Genomic DNA, 19,319 nt, shown 5'->3' on the forward strand with positions numbered 1-19,319 from the left:
CCTGTTATGGATAATGCCATCCACATCCAGAGGGGGAAAAAAACAACTCACAGAATCTGAATGAATACTATGTTTACTTTTTTTAAAATTTCTCTCATGTTTTTCCTTTCTATCCCATGGTTTTCTTTCTTTTCTCTTGGTCCTAATTCCTCTTATACAAAATAACTAATATGTAAACAGGTTAAACACAAATGTCCACATACAATTTTTACCAGACAGTTTGCTGCTGAAGGAAGGAAGGTGGTAGAAAAATGTGTAACATAAATATGCAAGCGGATGAATGTTGAAAAACTTCCATAATGTGTAATTGGAAAAATAAAATATCAATAAAAAAACAAGAAGACCATGACCTCAGAGAGGTGATGCCATTACTTGAACATGAACTGAATTTGAATGGGGGGGGGGGTGCTGTGCTAAATCATCAGCCTCACATTCTCCTTCAGAGTCATCTGGTCCAATGGCCAGATACAGATCAGGACAACTGGAGAGGGCCCTGGATGTGAGGCAGTTGAGGTTAAGTGACTTGCCCAAGGTCACAAAGTTTCTGAGGCCAGATTTTAATTCAGGTCCTCCAGATTTCAGGACAGTACTAGCTGCCCCCAGAATATAATGGGATTATAATAATTGACCTGACTTGTTGACTTCATACTGGGTGACTAAGGGAAGATGAGAAGGTAGATCTGGAGAGATGATGTAAAAACAAATGTCAATAAACCTTTTTAAAAAAAAATTAGTTGCCAGGCTAGATGACATTGCCAGTTGTTGCTGATTGCTGGCAGAACCAAAGAAGATAATCAATGCCATAAATGGACAATAAGCTAAATAAGGTTATATATACATATTTCAATTTTGGTTGGGGATTGGATTTAATGATGTTGTTTGGAAATAAAGGTGCATGGGCCAATATTATATAGTTATGATCTATAGTTTTGGGGGATTTTTTTTTTGCCAGACCTGTGGCTTTCTCAAAGGAGGGAAATCTCCCCCCTCCTACCCTGTCTAGTCCTCCTCCCCCACTTCCTCTACCAGTATAGGTCAGCACCTTCTCAGAAACTTATTATCTTAGAGTTGCCGGGGACACTGAGAGTTTGATTTGCCCAGGGTCACACAGATAGAATGTGCTAAAGGCAGCATTTGACATCAGGTCTTCCTGACCCTGAGGCTATTCATTACACTAGATCACCACCCACAGTTGTGTGTGTGTGTGTGTGTGTGTGTGTGTGTGTGTGTGTGTGTGTTCTGTGTATATATGTAGACATATATATTAGATATAAATATATAAAATGGAAAGTCATTTGAATGGGACCTAAGAAGTGATCTAATACAAACTCCTTATTTTAAAAGTGAAGAAAGGAGTCCAAATTCATTTGTACAAAAATATTTAAAGCAGATTTTTTTTTGTGGAGGCAAAGAATTGGAAACAAAAATGCCCATCAATTGCAAAATGGCTGAACACATAGTGATAAATGAAGGTGATGGAATAAAATTGTGCTGTAAGAAATGATGATAGGAATGGTTTCAGAGAACATGAAAAGATTTGTATGAACCAATAGAAAGTGAAATGAGCAGAACCAGGAGAACAATATGTACAATGATAACAGTATTATAAAGACAAACAATTTTGAAACACTTAGAAACTCTATGAACATGATGACAGTTCCAAAGGGATTCAGGATGAAATGGAACACAATGGAACACAATCCATCTCCAGACAGAGAAATGATGGGCTCAGACTATAGACTGAAATGTATTTCCTTCACTTTCTTTCTTTCCTTTTTGCATATGGCTAATGTGGGAATTTTTTTTTGCTTGACTATTCATGTTTGCAGCAATTTTGTTTTTATTGTCTTCTCAAGAAAAGGGTGAGAGAGAATTCTATAATGAAAATTAAATTAAATTGAATTTTAAAAAAGAAAAATGTGTCCAAAAAAAGTGAAATAACTTGAAGTTCACTGAAGTGCCAGTGATCTAGCAGAAATTCAAAGGTAGGTCCTCTGACTTGAAGGTCAATTCTTTTTCCATTGTACAATGCACTTTGCAAGTGACCCTCCCACCCCCACCTCCCCTGGCCCAAGTCAAGTCAAAACAAAACAGCATGTACTAGAAATCTACTATATAGCCAGGGCTATGTTGTATATGTGTCCCCAAGGCCCTGGAAGCATTATCCTCAGAACCCTGGTTATAAAAAGGAACCATTGTCCCTGATGAGCCCAAGAAAATGAGGGCAACAGGTGCTCACCTGACCAAACACGTATAGCAGACCAAAAGTGCCTCCGAGCTTCCCACCAAGGACAGAAGAGATCATAGAGTAGACACCCCCATTCCCAATGCTGCACCGCTCTGCCACACCGATGCCAGACAGGACAGTTACCAGGGCAACAAGGATGACGAAGGAAACTAAGATCATGCCCATGAGCACCCCGGTGTTCCCCTACAATGGAGCAACAAGATAGGAGTTAGGAATGGCAAAGCTAGAGCTAGCTCTTCCTATCTCTGTGGGTGCCAGTCTACCAGTCACCAACCACCTTTCCTACTCAATGGAACAGACAGTGCAGGACACTTCTTAGACCCCCCCAGTGTGCTCATAGGTAGCTCAACAATGTAATAAATCTCCTCTCAAATCCTACCCCACCTCACCTCAAATAGTATCTATCACACCCAATAAACTGTCCCAGATTGCTAACTGGCAAAGGAGAGAGCACTGGGCTGGGAGTCAGAAGATCTGGCTTGGAATTCTGCCTCCATGACTTTCTATCTACAGGACCTTGGGAATCATCTCTCCAGAGGTGAGTGGATGAAATGATTCCTGAGAACCATTTTAGCTAGCAGGGGCTTTGATGCTCCTCATTTGCAGGCTCCTCGTTTGTAGCTCAAAGTCACAGAGTGGAAAGAGGATCAGACATCAGGAAAATGGTTTCACATGTTTTGGTGACCCTACATCTACCGAGGAATCTCTTTGTATCTCAGTTTTTCTCTTCTGTAAGATGGGGATAATAATGCTTGCCATCTCTGTGACCTCAGGTAAGCTTCTTAACCTCTGTAGTTTCTTTTATTTAGCTTCATCTGTAAAAATGGAATTCACTAATATATTAAATATAATGGTACATATACAATCTATATCAAATTATTCACTGCTATGGGGAGCATGAAGGAAAGGGAAGTAGGAAAAATATGGAACTCAAAAGCTTACAAAACGATGAACTGAAAACTATCTTTACATGTAATTGGAAAAAATAAAATAACATTTTAAAAAAGAAGGAAAAATGGATCATAGGTTTAGAGCTGAAGGTAACTTTAAAAGTCATTGAGTGTCCAGTCCCCTCATTGAAAATCACGAAATACAACCAGATGCTGGGTGATTTGTCCTCCATCAATGCATGGGGAATAAGAATCTGAGGCAAGATCAGAATTCCAGTCTTCGTGACTCAGTCCAGGACTCAGTCCAAGCACAGCACATAATGTGTCCTAACTGGATGACCATTCCCTCCCCCAAAATCCCCCCAAACCCCAGCCATGGTTTCCTCCTGCTCCCACTATGATCTTATGTTCTCCCAGACTAACCAACTGACTTGTCTGTTGAGAAGTGAAATGCCAGCAGAGAAGGAACTTTGGTGGGGTGGAGGTAGGGAGGTGGGAAGGAGGTGGGAGGCAGAGAGAGGAAAGGACAGGAAATCTTGAGCTTCAGTTCCTAGGTTTCCTCAGACAACACCCACAATCCCACACAACCCCATCCTCTCATTTAATACAAAAAGAGGTCCCTTTGTTCTCTCCCTTGGCTCCAGTCCAGTCAGTTTTGCCCTCAGGGCTCCCTATCCATCAGTCAAAGACCTGGACTGGAAGTAGAGAGAAGAGAAGGTAAAAAAAAGAAAGAATGAGCTGGGAAAGAGGCAGAAAAGAAGAAAGTTTAATCCAGATACCAGGGTCCCTCAGAGGTTATTAACTGGATACCCTTGACCCTGTCTGTAAACTGACAAATCACCTCCTGGGGGTTCCCCCTCCTCACCACTGACCACACTCCCACACACAATATGGATTTGCTCTAGCTTATATATACATTCAATTCAAACGACTTCCTGCTGGGCTTCTTGCCCAAGTTCAAGGTTAGCAGGACAATGGTCTCAACCTTTTCCCTATCCGAACTATTCCTCTGCAGCTTCTGCCTCTGTTTCCTTCCATTAATGTGGACAACAATGCAGATCACTAGTGTTCTATGCTCTACAGTTTATAAAACACTTTGTGGAAATCCTCTCATTTGACTTTCACAACTCTCTGGAGTGAGTCAGTTATTATCATTATTATCATTATCATTATCATTATCATCATCATCATCATTATTATTATTATTATTATTATTATTATTATTATTATTATTATTATGCTCCTGTTTCAGATGAGGCAACTGAGGCTCAGTTGTTGCTCAAAATACACCAAGCTACTCAGTGGCAGACAGGATATAAACTCGGACCCTTTATTTTTAAATCTCTTTCCATTACCCAACACCACACAGATTTATGGTATAGCTAAAGTAAAGGTGTCAAACTCATATATAAGGATCCCTAGGGCCAACTAGGTGGTACAATGGATAGAGCACCGAACTTAGAGTCAGGAAGAACTGAGTTCAAATCCAACCACAGACATTACTAACTGTGTGACTCTGAATAAGTCACTTAATTTGCCTCATCTATTAAAAGATCATTTAATCCAGGTTGCCTCAGTTTCCTCATCTGTAAAATGAGCTGGAGAAGGAAATCATAAAACACTCCATTATCTCTGCCAAAGGGGAACCACAAAGAGTGGTACACAACCAATCAAAAAAGCAGTCTGCATATCAGAAAACTACATTTTAGCATTATCTATGTTCTACTGTATTTTATTTTATTTTGCTAAATATTTCCCAATTGCATTTTAATCTAGTTTAGAATGCACCGGAACCTAAATGCTTCTGGCAGGTCTTGTGTTTGACCTGCCTAATGCAAAGGGAAGAGCAATGAATTTATTCAAATCCAAGAAGTAGTTAATTCCAGCAGAGCTGGTTTCATGTGCTTGTTCCAAACTCAGTATTTATTGATAGAGTGCCTGTTTCTCTCTAATCTCTCTGTACCAGGAAGAACTGTCTTGAATGGAGAGCTCCCTGAGAACAGGTTCCAGGTCCACGTCATTGCCTTTCTGCTGCCCCAACACCAAAACATAGAGAACTAGTCCCAGGCAGAATCCAGGCTTGGGGCTGGGGGCAACCAGGCCCAGAGAGACCCCCTGACCTCACCCAGGACTTACCACCAGCCAGCCAGTTCTGAGGAAAAGGACAACACCAAAGATGTTGATCATACAGGATGTGAATACACCATCCCATGTCCCAAAAAGCACCGGCTCCCAAACAAACAGTTGGATCCTCCACCAGGGCTGGGGCTGGGCCAAGGAATCCTGAAGAGCAAAACAAATGTATATATATATATATATATATATATATATATATATATATATATATATATATATATATATATATATATATATATATATCAATTCATTAAAACAGCAGGAAACAACTGAGAAGAAAAGAAACGAGGAGGAAGGAGAGAAAGAGAAAGAAGAAGAGGAAGGAGACAAGGAGAATTAATCTATATGGTGGATAGAACAGCAGCTCTGGAGTCAGGAGAACCTGAATTCAAATCTGACCTTAGACACTTACTATCTGTGTGACTCTGGGCAAGTCACACAACCCCAATTCCCTCATCCTCCCACCAAAAAAAAAAAAAAAGTATTTATGAAGTGCCTGCTATCTATCTACATGAGTGCTGAGCCTGAAGTAAGGAAGAATCATCTTCTGGAGTTCAAATCTAGCCTCAGATACTTAATTAGCTGTTTTTGACTCAGTTTCCTCATCTGTAAAATAAAATGAAGAAGAAAATGGCAAATCATTCTACTATCTTTGCCAAGAAAACCCTAAATGGGGTCACAAAGGGTCAGACACAACTGAAAATGACTGAGCAAGGACAAGCTATCTAGGAAAGAATGAAGAAAAGCATTTAAATGCCTACCATGGGCTAAGATGCTGAGAATACAAAAAACAAAAATAAGCCTATCTTGCCCTAAGATGACAACTCTAATAATATTAATTCTAATATGGGAAGAGAATGGAATCCAGGAAAGGGAATTTCAGTCTAAAGAGTCTCAGGGATTGTACAGGTTATTGCACAGGTAGGGCAATTGTGAAGATGCCCACTCTTGGTGTTAAGTTTCCTGAAAGATGACTGGATGAGATGGGCAGCATGGTCTGGGGCTGGTAAAATATATAGCATGAGTACCAGGCACTATACTAAGGGTCAGGGACCACATAGACAAAAATGAAACAATACCCAATTTCAGGAGAAATAAAAGTATATATACTAAATATATACATAGAAAATAAAGACACTAGTAACTGGGTAGATCAGAGAAGGGTTAGAGAAGGTAAAGTCTGAGTTGAGCTTTGAGGGGAACTTGGGATTCTAAGAGGTAGCATTGAGGATGGAGAGTAGTCCAGTCACGGGACGACTTGTGCAAAGGCATAAAGATAGAAGACCGCATGTGAGGAATCCTAAGGAGTCCAATGTGGCAAGATTACAGAGTGTAGGGGGTGGAGGGGGTGGTACTACTGTCTAATCACCCAGAAAACTGAGCTGGAGTCAGGATGGGAGGGGTTTCATTACGACAGATGAGTTTGTATTTGATCATAGAGGTCAAAAGAGAGCCAATAATGAGTAGAGGGGTGGCAGCGTTCAACCTTGTGTTGTGTAGGATGGCTTGAAGAAAGAAGAAACTTGAATTGTGGAAAGCAACAAAAGAATTGAATAAAAGATTTTGAGCAGTGACTATTCAAAACTGCAAATTTATGTACTTTGATGGACTTGGTACCTAATTGTTGTCAGTACTTTCCCCAGGGGTATGCTGATGTTTAACAAACAGTCCTACCAAAAAAAAAATGTGCACAGGGCACACTTTAAAATTTAATCTGGGGGCAGCTAAGTGGCACAGTCTGGGGTAAGGAGGACCTGGGTTTAATCTAGTTGTGTGATTCTGTCACTTAACCCCCATTGCCTCCCAATCCAAAAAAAAAAAAAAATTGAAAAAGAAAAATTTAACTACTAGTTTTCAGGAGCCAATTCATGCTGACTCCAGAACAACTCTGACACTACCTGACCAGACTAGCTTATATTTTATAATTTGTGTTCATATCTTTTCAGTTCCTCCAAAAAGGGGTTCCATCCAATATATTGGAACCATATCTGGTTCTCCTACTAGCTCCTGAATATTAGTAAAGCCTTTGTATTGGCCAGCTGTTATTCTACCCTATGTAATTTTAGAACTATTGAAAATGATCTTAGGGTAATTATGTTCTGGAGTTTAGGATTGTAAAAGATCATTTAGGAAGGGAAAAAATAACTTGAAATGAGATAGTTTGGCCTTCTCATTTCCTACCTAATCAGATCAACATTATCTCCTTTCATTGCCAGTACTATTTTATAAGCAATATAGAAAACTGTATCCAGTTGTTCTACAACAGAATCACACTATAGGGTTCTTTTAATCCTCTACAACTAATTCTTTTATTTATACTAAATCTAGCTCTTTCAAACTTCAGGTTAGTTTTAACTGACACTAATAAAGTCACATACATATAACATATATATATATATATATAAACACAAACACACATAGCTTTTGTATGTATATGCGTGTGTTTAAGCAGTCATTTTTCCAAATTAAAGAATCTTAACCTTTTATAGACTGTCATTTTCATCTCATTTTGTCCAAAAGTTCTAGCAGTTTTAAAGTTTCAATAACTTCAAAAGTATAAATGCCACAAACTTTAAAAAACTGAAAGTTTAATTATTTGCATATTTTACATTTACTACCTGCCTGAGTTTTTTTAATTTTGAATAATACATTTTAAATTTGATATTAACAAGACCAGTTATTATGCATTACATGTACAACAATTTCTGGATGACACTTTCTCAGATGGCTTGGATCCTTTTGCCCCTCAGTCACCTGATCTATCTCTACTAGATTTTTTTTGTGGATCACATTAAAAAATTAATGTATGCATCAAAACTTCATTCTTTGTATATCTTAATACAAGGGTTATAAATTCAGTCTTTTCAGTCACTGAGTCACAGCTGTTGAAAATTTTTACAAAGTTAAAAAATCAACTAGAATGATATGTAGAATAAAACAGTGCTTCTGCTGAATTTTAATAAGAAATATCTCAATATTTTAAAATCTTAATTGATCAACCTTTCAAATGTTGCTTTTTATAAGTTTGTAGAATTTCTATTTCTGAAGTTATGAAAGATGAATACTATGGCAAGATTTTTGGAAAACCTTGTATAATCATTTATTTTAGAGCTGGAAGTGAGATTTGGAGACCATCTCGGTCAACCTTCCTTCTCGCATTACAGAAGAGGAAACTGAGGCTTAAAGAAGAGAAATGATTTTCTGACCAGAGTTCAGAGTTGGATTTGAACTCAGGTCCTGCTGACTTCATTCAGGGTCTATATTCAACCCACTGCCCCATCTAGCTGCCAGTATGATATAATGGTTAGAGTTCTGAATTTAGGGTTCAAGACCTGGTTCAGGGATCCTTAACTCAGAGTTTGTGAACTTGGTTTTTGAGAGACAGAGAAGAGATAGGAAAGGGGGGGGGGGAGAGAGAGGGAAGGGAAGAGAGTGAGGGAGAGAGAGGGGGGGGGAGAGAGAGAGAGAGAGAGAGAGAGAGAGAGAGAGAGAGAGAGAGAATGAGAGAGTGAATGAGAGCTAAATTTCAATATAGTTATATAATTGGTTTTCTTTGAAATTCTGTCTGCCTCAGTTTCCTAATCTGTAAAAATGAAGATAATAATAGCACCTATATCCCAGGGTTATTGTGAAAATAAAATAAGATCATATTTGTAGAGAGATTTTAAAACCTTAAAGCTTTATATACAACTAGGTAGTATAGAGAACAGAGTATTGGACTTGGAACTAAGAAGATACCTTCCTGAGTTCAAAATCTGGTCTCAGACACCTAGGAGCTCTGTGACCCTGGGAAAGTCATTTTACCTTGTTTGCCTCCATTTCTTCATCTGTAAAAAACAGCAAGCCATTCCTTTATCTTTGCCAAGAAAAATAGTGCTAAAGCACTACAGAATTGTTGTTATTAATAATCCATTTCTTTTTTGCATTTAAAAATTCTTGAGTCCATACACCAGACTGCCAAAAAGTTTCATGAGACAAAACAGGTTAAGAATCCGTGATCTAGTCCAACCCCATCTCTTTACATCTAAAGAAACTGAGACTTAAGGAAATGAAGTGACTTTTCCAGGGCCAAGAGCTAATATGCTGTTTCCTACAGTGAAAATGCCTTCCTCTCAAAGGCTAGTTTCCAATCTTTATTTTGCATATTCCACTTATATATGATGTCTCTCCCATGAGAATCTAAGTTCCCAGAGGGCAGAGACTGTGTGAGTTGTTCTCATTTTTTTTAATCCTCAGCACTTGGTATGGTGCTTGAAACACAGTAAGTAATATTTATAAATGTTTGTTCATTGTTTGATTGATACCTTCTGATTTTGAATCTCTCTGTATTCATTATAGAAACTATTTTCCATGATGTGCCTATGCTCTGCAAAAGGACATTGCAAGATGAGCAAACAATTCTTGGAATTTATACTTATATTTTGATACTGCAAGGAATTCATTGTCTCATTGGGGTGAGTATGTTCTCTACTACAGATAGCAATTGTTCTGGACTTACACCAGACTCTTGATAGTTTATATTTGATATTGAAATGAAGCTAGACACTCCTGGGTCACTCAACAGTTAATAAAAGGAAAAACTCAACAAAGACATGCGTTGAGGACATCCCAAGCTGATTCAGCAGTGTGAAATGCCTCTACTTCTGGGTTGCCCATCATGGTCCCCTGACCAAGCATTCTCAGGCAACCAGGGGAAGAAGCCCTGATGCCAACAGCCAGAGCCATGAAAGCTGCAAGTCAGTAAGTCTCAAGAATGGTTCAATTACCTTTCAAGGAAAAATTAGTCTAACTTAGGGGGAAGGGGGAAGAGGGAGGATGTTACAGCAATCCTTTTCATAATGTGTGACTCCCCTCTAAGGTTATGTTCTGTATGTATCTTCTACGATACATGTTATTTTCCCTATCAGAATATGGTCTTTGAGGTCCTTAGTTTAGTATAGTACCTAGCTTTTAAAAATGCTTTTAAATATGGGGCACGGTGGATAGAGCACCAACCCTGGAGTCAGGAGTACTTGAGTTCAAATCCAGTCTCAGACACTTAATAATTACTTAGCTGTGTGGCCTTGGGCAAGCCACTTAACCCCATTGCCTTGCAAAAAAAAAAAAATGCTTGTAAATAGATAGTCCCTCTTTAGCTCCTCTTAGAGATCTAATCAAACCCCTGAAGGAGACCATCTTCCTCAAAGCAAATACAATACTGGTTGTCTAGCCATCATATCTCCCTCTCACCATGCCTGACCTATCTTCTTTTTCTGCCTTCATAGATTCATAGATATCTTTGTTGGAAATTCCTAGTTAATACCTCTACTCCTCACACAAAGAAAGTTGGGCAGACAAACCATTCAGGGATTATCTCTACACTTCAACACCCAGTGTAGTCCTCTGTACATGGCAGGCATGAAAGAAATGTGTAACGAATTTTAAATTTCTGCCGCCAGCAGCCAAAAGGTGGATCAAATCTTCCATAACCTCTCTTGCCACTCTGACAGCGGTGCAGCCCGCCACCATCTGGAATTCCTCTCTCAGCACTGGGAAATTCCTACCCTGGCTCTCTGGCTGACAAGGAAGAAACTGGTGAGAACAAATAGCTTGGACTGAGGTCAGGGGTGTCCAAAGCAGAGGAAGGCCCCTCCCTTCCAGCCAAAGTACACACAGGAAAACTTCTTATACTTAAGAGTATGCAAACAGAAGCATTCGACTGGCTTTCTCAAAGTTAATAAATTAATTATTAATAAGACTTGGAAAGAGAATTCCAAAGTTGTTCCTTTCACTACTAAATTGAGATCCAACAGGTCAACCTGGGGAACCCAGATATCTCAACTCTGCTGCTTAAACTGAAAACCGTGTTTACTGTTCAACATGGCCATGGGTTACATACAACATGAAGTTAAGTCTAACTGAGAGACTTAAAGTAGATACAGTGATATCTTCATGGGGATGGAAAGGGCAAAGGAGGATAAGCAAAAAAGTGAAGAGGAAGGAAACAAGAGTTTCTTATGCTATTTATTAGGCACTCTGCAAAGCACTTTACAAATAACTCATTTGATTCTCACAGCAACTCTGTGAGCCTATGTGCAAGGCAGGTGTTATTATTATCCTATTTTACAAGGAAACTGAGGTGAAGTGACTTTCCCAGGTTCACACAGATAGAAGGGTCTGAAGTCTTGGTTCTTACTGACTCCAGGTACAGTGTTCTATCCACTGATCATGTTTAGGCTGCTAGAGGAGAAAGGTTCTTGCTTCCTGTGCATTTTCCATCACTGACTAGAAAATTTGTTTTCTTAATTTATAAAATATTCCCACTAAATAAATGTGGTTTTTTTTGCTCAGGGCAGAGTGGAGAAGCTGCCAGTCATGAGGAAGGACAGCACCAGCCTGAACATGGGCTCCTCTTTATACAAGCACTTCCCTCAGTAGGATCACATCAGCCCTGGAATTCACACTTCTGCCCTTAGGGATCCTCTGATTGGAGGGCAGAGAGCACCTCCAGAACTTCCACTTAAGGGAGGAACCCAAACTAATCATCTCTTCATGTCCCACCTAGCTGAACTCCTCTAGACCACCAACTTTCCCTATACTCACACTCACCTCCTTTTCAGTTTTCTCTTATATATAGTCTTCTCCTTAGATTGTAAGACCCTTGAGAGCAGGGACGGTCTTTCTTTTTTGCATTTATATTCACAGTTCTTAATGTAGTGCCGGGAACATGTTACTGTTGTAGTTCAGTCATTTTACTTCATGTTCAACTCTTCGTCTTCCCATTTGGTACTTTCTAGGCAAAAATACTAAAGTGGTTTGTCATTTCCTTCTCCAGTTCATTTTATAGGTGAGGAAACTTAGAAACACAGGAATAAATGTCACCCAATCACTTGGCTAGTAAGTCACACAACTAGTGAGTGTCTGAAGCCAAATTTGAACTCAGGTCATTCTGACTCCAGGCCTAGCCCTCTATCCACTATAGCTGCTCCATTGTAGACACTTACTAAATGTTTGTTGAGTAAGGACAATTCTGAAAATCCTGCTTAAGGATTCTAATTCTGGAGACTGGATGATAGACCAGAGCTCAGAAGAAGCAGGTGGAACTGACAGAGTGGTCAATGACTCAGATTTCTATAGTTTGGTAACTAGGGATCAGGATGGGGAGGAAAAAAAGAGAGGTTCTTTTTCCCCATCCAATAACCAACACCTTCATCAAACAACCCTTGCCCTCAGCTAAGAAAGTCAATAATGACTGACTTCTTCCAAAGTCTGGCTTTTGGGGTAGCATCCATCTTTTGGATTATTCTGCAAGTTCTATGAGCCAGGGTCAACCCAACACAAAGTAAGGTAGGGCACTGATCTAATGGTAACCTCATCAGTCTTCCTGCTGGGCAATGGAAACTAGTCTACATAAGTAACATGTTGCCAATGTTAGTGGATGAGAGAAGAAACATAAAAGTCACTATCTAGACAAGTAGATATTTGGAAAAGAAGGTGTCCTGGGCTTGTAGTATAATCAAAACTAAGGAATGGACAGAATGATGATTACTGGTTGAGAAAAAGAAGCAGAAATGGGTTGTGGGGCTTGGTCAACACCATGCCCCCACCCACTCCTGACTTAGTCATTAAAGAGTTCTAGAAAAGACAAAAAAAGAAATCCCACAGAATAAGAATAAGACATGGAGAGTCTTCGATAAGCACTGGGAGAGAATGGCCCCACATAGGATGAGTTCACAGTGTTAACTCAAAAGCAGTATCCCTACCACTTGTCAGTGAGGCTAATGGCTCACAAGTTCCCATGGATAAAGTCAGAAAGAAGAAAGTGAAGTCCTTACTGCCTGCCATGTGCCAGGATACAGAGAGGCAAAACGTAAATCTCTCTCTCCTCAGGGAATTTGCAGTCTAATGCGGGGAGACCACAGAAAAACAACTTCATACAAACAAGATAAACAGCATGAAATTATTACTGATTAAAGAAATGCAAATTAAAACAACTCTAATTTATTTTATTTTCCCAATGCAAAGTTAGTTTTCATCATTCATCCATTTACAAATTTATGAATCCACATTTGAGTCCACATAAAATAACAAATTAAAACATCTTGCACCTATCAGATAGGCCAATATAACTAAAAGAGATCAATGTCAGAGGGGATGTGGGAAAACTGGAACACCTATGAATTGTTGGTGGAGTTGATAACTGATCCAACCATTCTGGAGAACATTTTAGAAGTATGCCCAAAGAGCAATAAAATTGCATCCCAAAGAGATCACAAAAAGGATGAAAACCCATACTACAAGAATATTCAGTGCAGTTCTTTCTGTGGTAGGAAAAGAATTGGAATTTGAGGGAATGCCCATCAATTGGGGAAATGATTGAACAAGTTATGGTATATGAATGCTATGGAGAACCATTGCTCTGTAAGACATCATGAGCAGACAGAATTCAGAGAAGTATGGAAAGACTTGCATGAATTGATGCTGAGTGAAGGGAGTAGAACCAAGAGAAAAATGTACACATCAACAACACTGTGAGATGATCAACCTTGATGAATGCAGCTCCTTTCAGCAGGTCAGGGAGCTAGGACAACTGTATTAGACTGGCTATGGACAATGTTATCCATATCCAGAGAAAAACTTTGGAGTCAGAATGCAGAACAAAGCATACTATGTTCACTTTTTAAAATTTCTCTTATGGTTTTTCTTTCTTTCTTATGATTTTTTCCCTCTCAGTTCTAATTCCTCTTTTACATGATTAAAATGAAAATATGTTAAACACGATTGTACATATACAACTTTCACCAGATTGTTTGATGCTATGGGGAGAAGAAAGGTAGGAGGGTGTTGGAAAAATGTGGATTCATAAATTTGTAAATGGATGAATGATGAAAACTAACTTTGCATTGGAAAAATAAAATAAAATTTAAATATAAAAATAGAAACTTCCTCAAGGAAGAACAACCAAAAAAAAATCATGCATGACTGAATCCAGGAAAGCATAGAAAGACTTGCAAGAACTGATGCTGAAAGAAATGAGCAGAACCAGAAGAATACTGGATACATTAACAGCAACACTGAATGATGATCAAGAAGATGATTCTTTATCTACTGCTTTAACCTGGGCATTTCACAGACAAGGGAATCCTGTCCCAGTAATACCAGTGGCACATTCACCCCTCCAAGGACTGGATAATCAGCTTATCTGAAATAATCAGATGCAAAGTCCTAGCTGGAGCAAGGTCTGTGTTATCATTCAGCTGTCCTCCTATGGCTGGTCTATGGAGTAGTATAAGAGTAAATGCATCTTAGGGAACACACACACACACACACACACACACACACACACACACACACAACAGCAGCATGTGATCATAGGATCCCAGATTGAGAGATGAAAGGGACCTCTAAAGTCTTCTAGTTTCCCCTACCTCTTCATTCTACACATGAGGAACCTGAGACCCAGGGAAGTTACAAGAATTGCCCAAGGTTATACAAGGAGCATCAGAGGCAGGATTGGAACCTAGGTCCTCTGACTTTAGAACCAGTGCTTTTTTCCATGGACCACATCCCCATTCACATCCCAGAAGGATCCCCCCAGATAGCCTTTACAAACAGGAATATAGAAACAAAAGGGCAATGCCCAAGCTCTTCCAAACACTAGGGCTATTTTGCTTGCTTAATCTTCTTCTGACCTTTGCTGCTAAACAACCTCAAACCCCAGTTGAGAGGCTAGTTGACATATAAGTACATCAATGTCATTTTCAGTGTTTTTCCATCTTAAATGCTCTTTCCATAAAGTAAAAATCCTTGGGACCATCCTCAACCATGCTTGCATTCCTCTTGACCCTGTAATCCATCCCTGCCATGTTAACAGATGGCACAGTTGGAATGGGTGGCTGAGAGATGTGCCCAAACCATGAGGGCCCCCATCAGGCTCCAGGAAATGCCTGGTATCAGCTGTGCTGATCAAAGGCAAAAGGCCACCCACCCACAAAGCTACTGGGACGGCAAATATCCAGCTGTGAAATCCCAGTGAGGCTGGTTATATCCAGCTCTCTAGTAGGCTATATTATTTTCCAGTCTCAGTGCCTTGAGCTTCATTTGGCTGCTGGCTGCAGCACTTTCTAATTGGCTTCTTTGTATCCTGGGGGGAAGGAGAAGAAATTGCTGGGCTCCTTTTTTTTCCTTTAGGATCCTGGGAATATAGGATCATAGAAACTGGAGGAGAATCTGAAGGCTATCTCCTCCAACTCCCTATTCTATTTTACAAATGTGAAAATTGACCAGGTCTGATGAGTCCAACTGGAAAAGAATCCAGTAGGTCATTCTAATTCAAAAACTGTAGGCATTTCATTCTTTTGAAGTCCTGGGAATTTAAATTCTAATAGCATCCATAGTTCCTATTTCCAGTCTCTTCTGATTCCTGTTCTCTCTGAATGTCACTGTCTGATGAATCTTCTCATATGATTACTTTCTTTATGTCCCTGTCCTTCACATGCCTGTTTAAGATGTTGAATGGGGCCAAACCTCTAACTTTCTCAGTCTGGCATTCATGGCCCTTCCACCACCCACCTTACCTCACTTTTCCAACTTCCTTTTTCAGCATTTGTCAAAACTCATCGTGTCTCGATTTTTTGGAAGAGCCAGAACCAGCTAAACAGCCTAATCAGAGCTGGGCCAGACTCCCCGGGAACTTTGGCTAGATAAAAGTTCATGAAGTTTGGGCACAAACACCATAGGCAGGTGGTATTCTCAATGACTTGCAACTCTTTGGGGGTTGTATTTTTGTAGAACACTCTTTTTTCTTTTGCATAAACCTTAGAGAACATTCTTGTGATCTGGGTCATAGAATGTCAAGGATACAAAAGGAAGAAGAGGGGAGGCAGAAAAAGCATATGGAAAAGAAAATAAATAGGGAAGGATGGAATCAAGCCCCACCCCATCCCTGCTCAGCAATCTCCACACTATGGTGCCTCTACTCTTGAGAGAGCTTAGGTACTATCCTTAGGTCCTGCTTGAATGGTCAAGTTTTTGCTTTGGTCTGTTGTCTCGTCCAGAATCAGACCTTCATACCTTTTCCAGACCATCCTCACATTATGTCACCTCCCTATTCTAGATGCTTGCCCCTTTCAACACTCCTTTATCTGGTGTCTTCCCCATTAGAATAGAAATGCTTTGGGATCAAAACTATTTTACTGGCTTGTATTTACCTCTTAGAATGTTATAAGTGCTTAATAAATGGTACATCCATCTCATTGCTTAAGTATTTGAGACTTAAGTATGATTGAGACTTGAGTATGATTATATTTGCCAAGTATCTGGGAACAAAGGATCACAAAATTGGAGCTGGAGATCTTAGAGTCAATCAAAACTAATCTGCAGCCCATTTTATAGTTGAGGAAACTGAAGCATGGGGCATTGGAATGGGCCCTGAAGATCATTAAGTGTAATCCCTTCATTTGTATATGAGGAAACTAAGGTCCAGAATAGGGAAGTGATTTGCCTAGTTAGCAAGGATTCTTAAATAGAATTTGAATCTAGATCTTCTTAACTCTAAGGCCCTAGCTACTGCACCAGGACCCCACTCATCCAACATTTAGGTGTTGCATTGAAAATTTCATCTGCCAAAAGTTCTAGATTTACTCCTCTCCACAGAGGAATAATCCAGGAAAAGCACAAAGTATTCATGTGTTCACCATAGCCTTTGCTTTAGTGGACTCCCAGGTCATGTCTACCCCTACTTCCCCTGAATAAACAAACTATTATAATGACTTAACACACATTAGAGCAGGGTAGGGAAGATTTTAGAGCTAACCCCCAAACCACTAGCAGTATACTTCAGACTACAGGGTGGTAGAATGGGAAGAGCTCTGGTTCTGGGTTTAAATCCCCTTTATTGCCTTTGTGACCTGAGACAAGTCTTTTAACTTCATTTCTTGCATATGTAAAATGAGGAAGTTGATGACCTCTAGGTGAAAAAACATTTGTGAAGCACCTACTTACTATGCATCAGACACCAACCTAAGTATTAGAGATATAAAAGCCAGATGCCCAATCTCCCAAGGGCTTGTTATATATGATACAGCTCTGATCCTTTGATTCCTTCATCTTTTCTTCTCTGTTCTCTGTTCTCAAACAAACCTTTTGTCTGCTAACTCCTGTTCATTACTTTCTTCTAGAAGGCTTCTCTGTCTTAATCCTAAAATCCAGAGAACCTTTCAGTCTACAATCTATACTGAATGGTCATGCCCTTGCTTTTCTGACTCACTCCATTGCTACCTAGTTCCAACTGGGCTTCTCCTATAGCTCAGAAGTCAATTAACTCATAATATCATTATTGTTGTTATTGCTGATCCTCTAGGGTACTCCTTAGAACCAATATTCCAAATTTTCATTTTTCTCAAACCCTCAATACCACTTCTTTTCCCATCATCAGCAGATTGCAGAATCCAGACTTCAGGGAGCTAATGTCTAAGGGAGGCAGCTGGGTGTGCAATTGCCTAAAGTTAGGAAGACCTGAGGTCAAATCCAGCCTCAGACACTTACTACTGTGGGACCCTAGGCAAGCCATTCAATCTGTCAGTCTATTTCTTCATCTATGAAAGGAGGGTAAGAGTTGTTGAGAGGATAAAAAAATGAGGTATCTAAAAAGTACTTTGCAAACATTAAAATGGTATGTAAATGTTAGCTATTATTAGTAATTGAATTGATCTTGCAAAATATTTTACTGAAAAGATGAACACTATATATCATGAATTCCCATGTTTAATCTTCAACCAAAAAAATTTATCTCTATATTTACCATGTTTTCCTTCCCTCCAGTCTCAGAGGGGGAATGTGTCTACCCATCTTTACATAACTAATGCTTTTATCTTTGTTCTCCATATTGTGACTTTTTTCCTTTCTGCATTATCTTCTCTGCTCCTTTACTTATGCCCTCTCTCCTTAGCATCTTCAGTCTTTTACTCTCCACCTGTTCCTTCTCTTCTGCCTATAAATACAATTTCTCCTTACATTAGAAATATCTTATGGGCTGCTAGGTGGTGCAGTGGATAGAGCACCAGCCCTGAGTTCAAATCCAGCCTCAGATACTTAATAATTACCTAGCTGTGTGGCCTTGGGCACTGCCTTGCAAAAAAAAAAAGAAATATCTTCTCTTGATTCAACTGTCCTTTTTAAGCTCTTGTTCTATTTCTATCCTTCCTCTTACTTTCCAGCTTTTTGAATGATCAACATCTTATAACTCCATTTTTTCAGTTGCCACTTACTCCTTAATTCCTGGGAAGCTGGCTTACACCATCTCTATCCTGAAACTGAAGTCACAAAGATTATTCATTGATCGCTTCCTAATTTACAAATTCATCTACATTTTTTTCTTAAACCTCCCTCTTTTTGAATTCTCCATAGCTTTTGACATTCTTTAACACCCCCTCCTTTCTAAAACTGTCTTTTCTCCTTTGGTTTCCATGACATTTTGCTATCTTTGTTCTCCTTCCACTATCAATTAGATTATAAGCTTTTAATGGTAGGTTCCATTCTTTATCTAAATTTATACTTCCTCTGCACTTGGAACACTACTCTGCATACAGTAGGCACTAAGCTTTTGTTATATTTGTACTAGTATCTTCTATAACTCCACTTTTTTGCATACTCTCCTAAATGTGGACCTTGAACAAAGTACTGTCCCCAATGACTCGATGACTAAAACACAGCTATATATGTATAAGTATGTATATACCCATAAATGTATAAAAATATGTTTGAATGTATGCATATGAACATATATATGAATTCTTAGAATGAATGAACCAAAATATGTTTATATGTACATATATATAAATATTAGAGATGGATCAACTAATATATTATAAAATATATATATTGATTAGATTTGGATTAGATATATACAGGCAAAATATATATTTTTATATGTCTGTTGTATATAGAAACAGAAACTTTTTTTTGCTGATCATTTATTCCAAGACTTTTCATCATTTAAGTTGATCTGAAATGAATGGTTGGGTGTTTAGAGGAACTACTAAGACCTGTTTTTCAAGTCCTATCCA

General features: G+C 39.1%; 1 protein-coding gene across 10 annotated transcripts in view; it reads right to left on the bottom strand.

Annotated features, from left to right (window-relative positions):
* Nucleotides 1-19,319, bottom strand: part of SLC12A8 (solute carrier family 12 member 8) — a 171,037-nt gene that overhangs the window by 133,324 nt on the left and 18,394 nt on the right. For 9 of the 10 annotated variants that reach the window (XM_074214712.1, XM_074214703.1, XM_074214707.1 and 6 more), the window contains 2 exons: nucleotides 5,275-5,421; nucleotides 2,240-2,431 (listed from right to left, as the gene is read on the bottom strand). In XM_074214712.1, the coding sequence (XP_074070813.1) occupies nucleotides 2,240-2,431; nucleotides 5,275-5,350 (268 nt within the window). In that variant the 5' untranslated portion in view covers nucleotides 5,351-5,421. The remainder of the gene's footprint in view (nucleotides 1-2,239; nucleotides 2,432-5,274; nucleotides 5,422-19,319) is intronic. The other variant, XM_074214709.1, reaches the window with a different exon arrangement.

Source organism: Macrotis lagotis, chromosome 1 (genome assembly GCF_037893015.1).
Source record: "Macrotis lagotis isolate mMagLag1 chromosome 1, bilby.v1.9.chrom.fasta, whole genome shotgun sequence".
NCBI classification, from domain to species: Eukaryota; Metazoa; Chordata; class Mammalia; order Peramelemorphia; family Peramelidae; genus Macrotis; species Macrotis lagotis.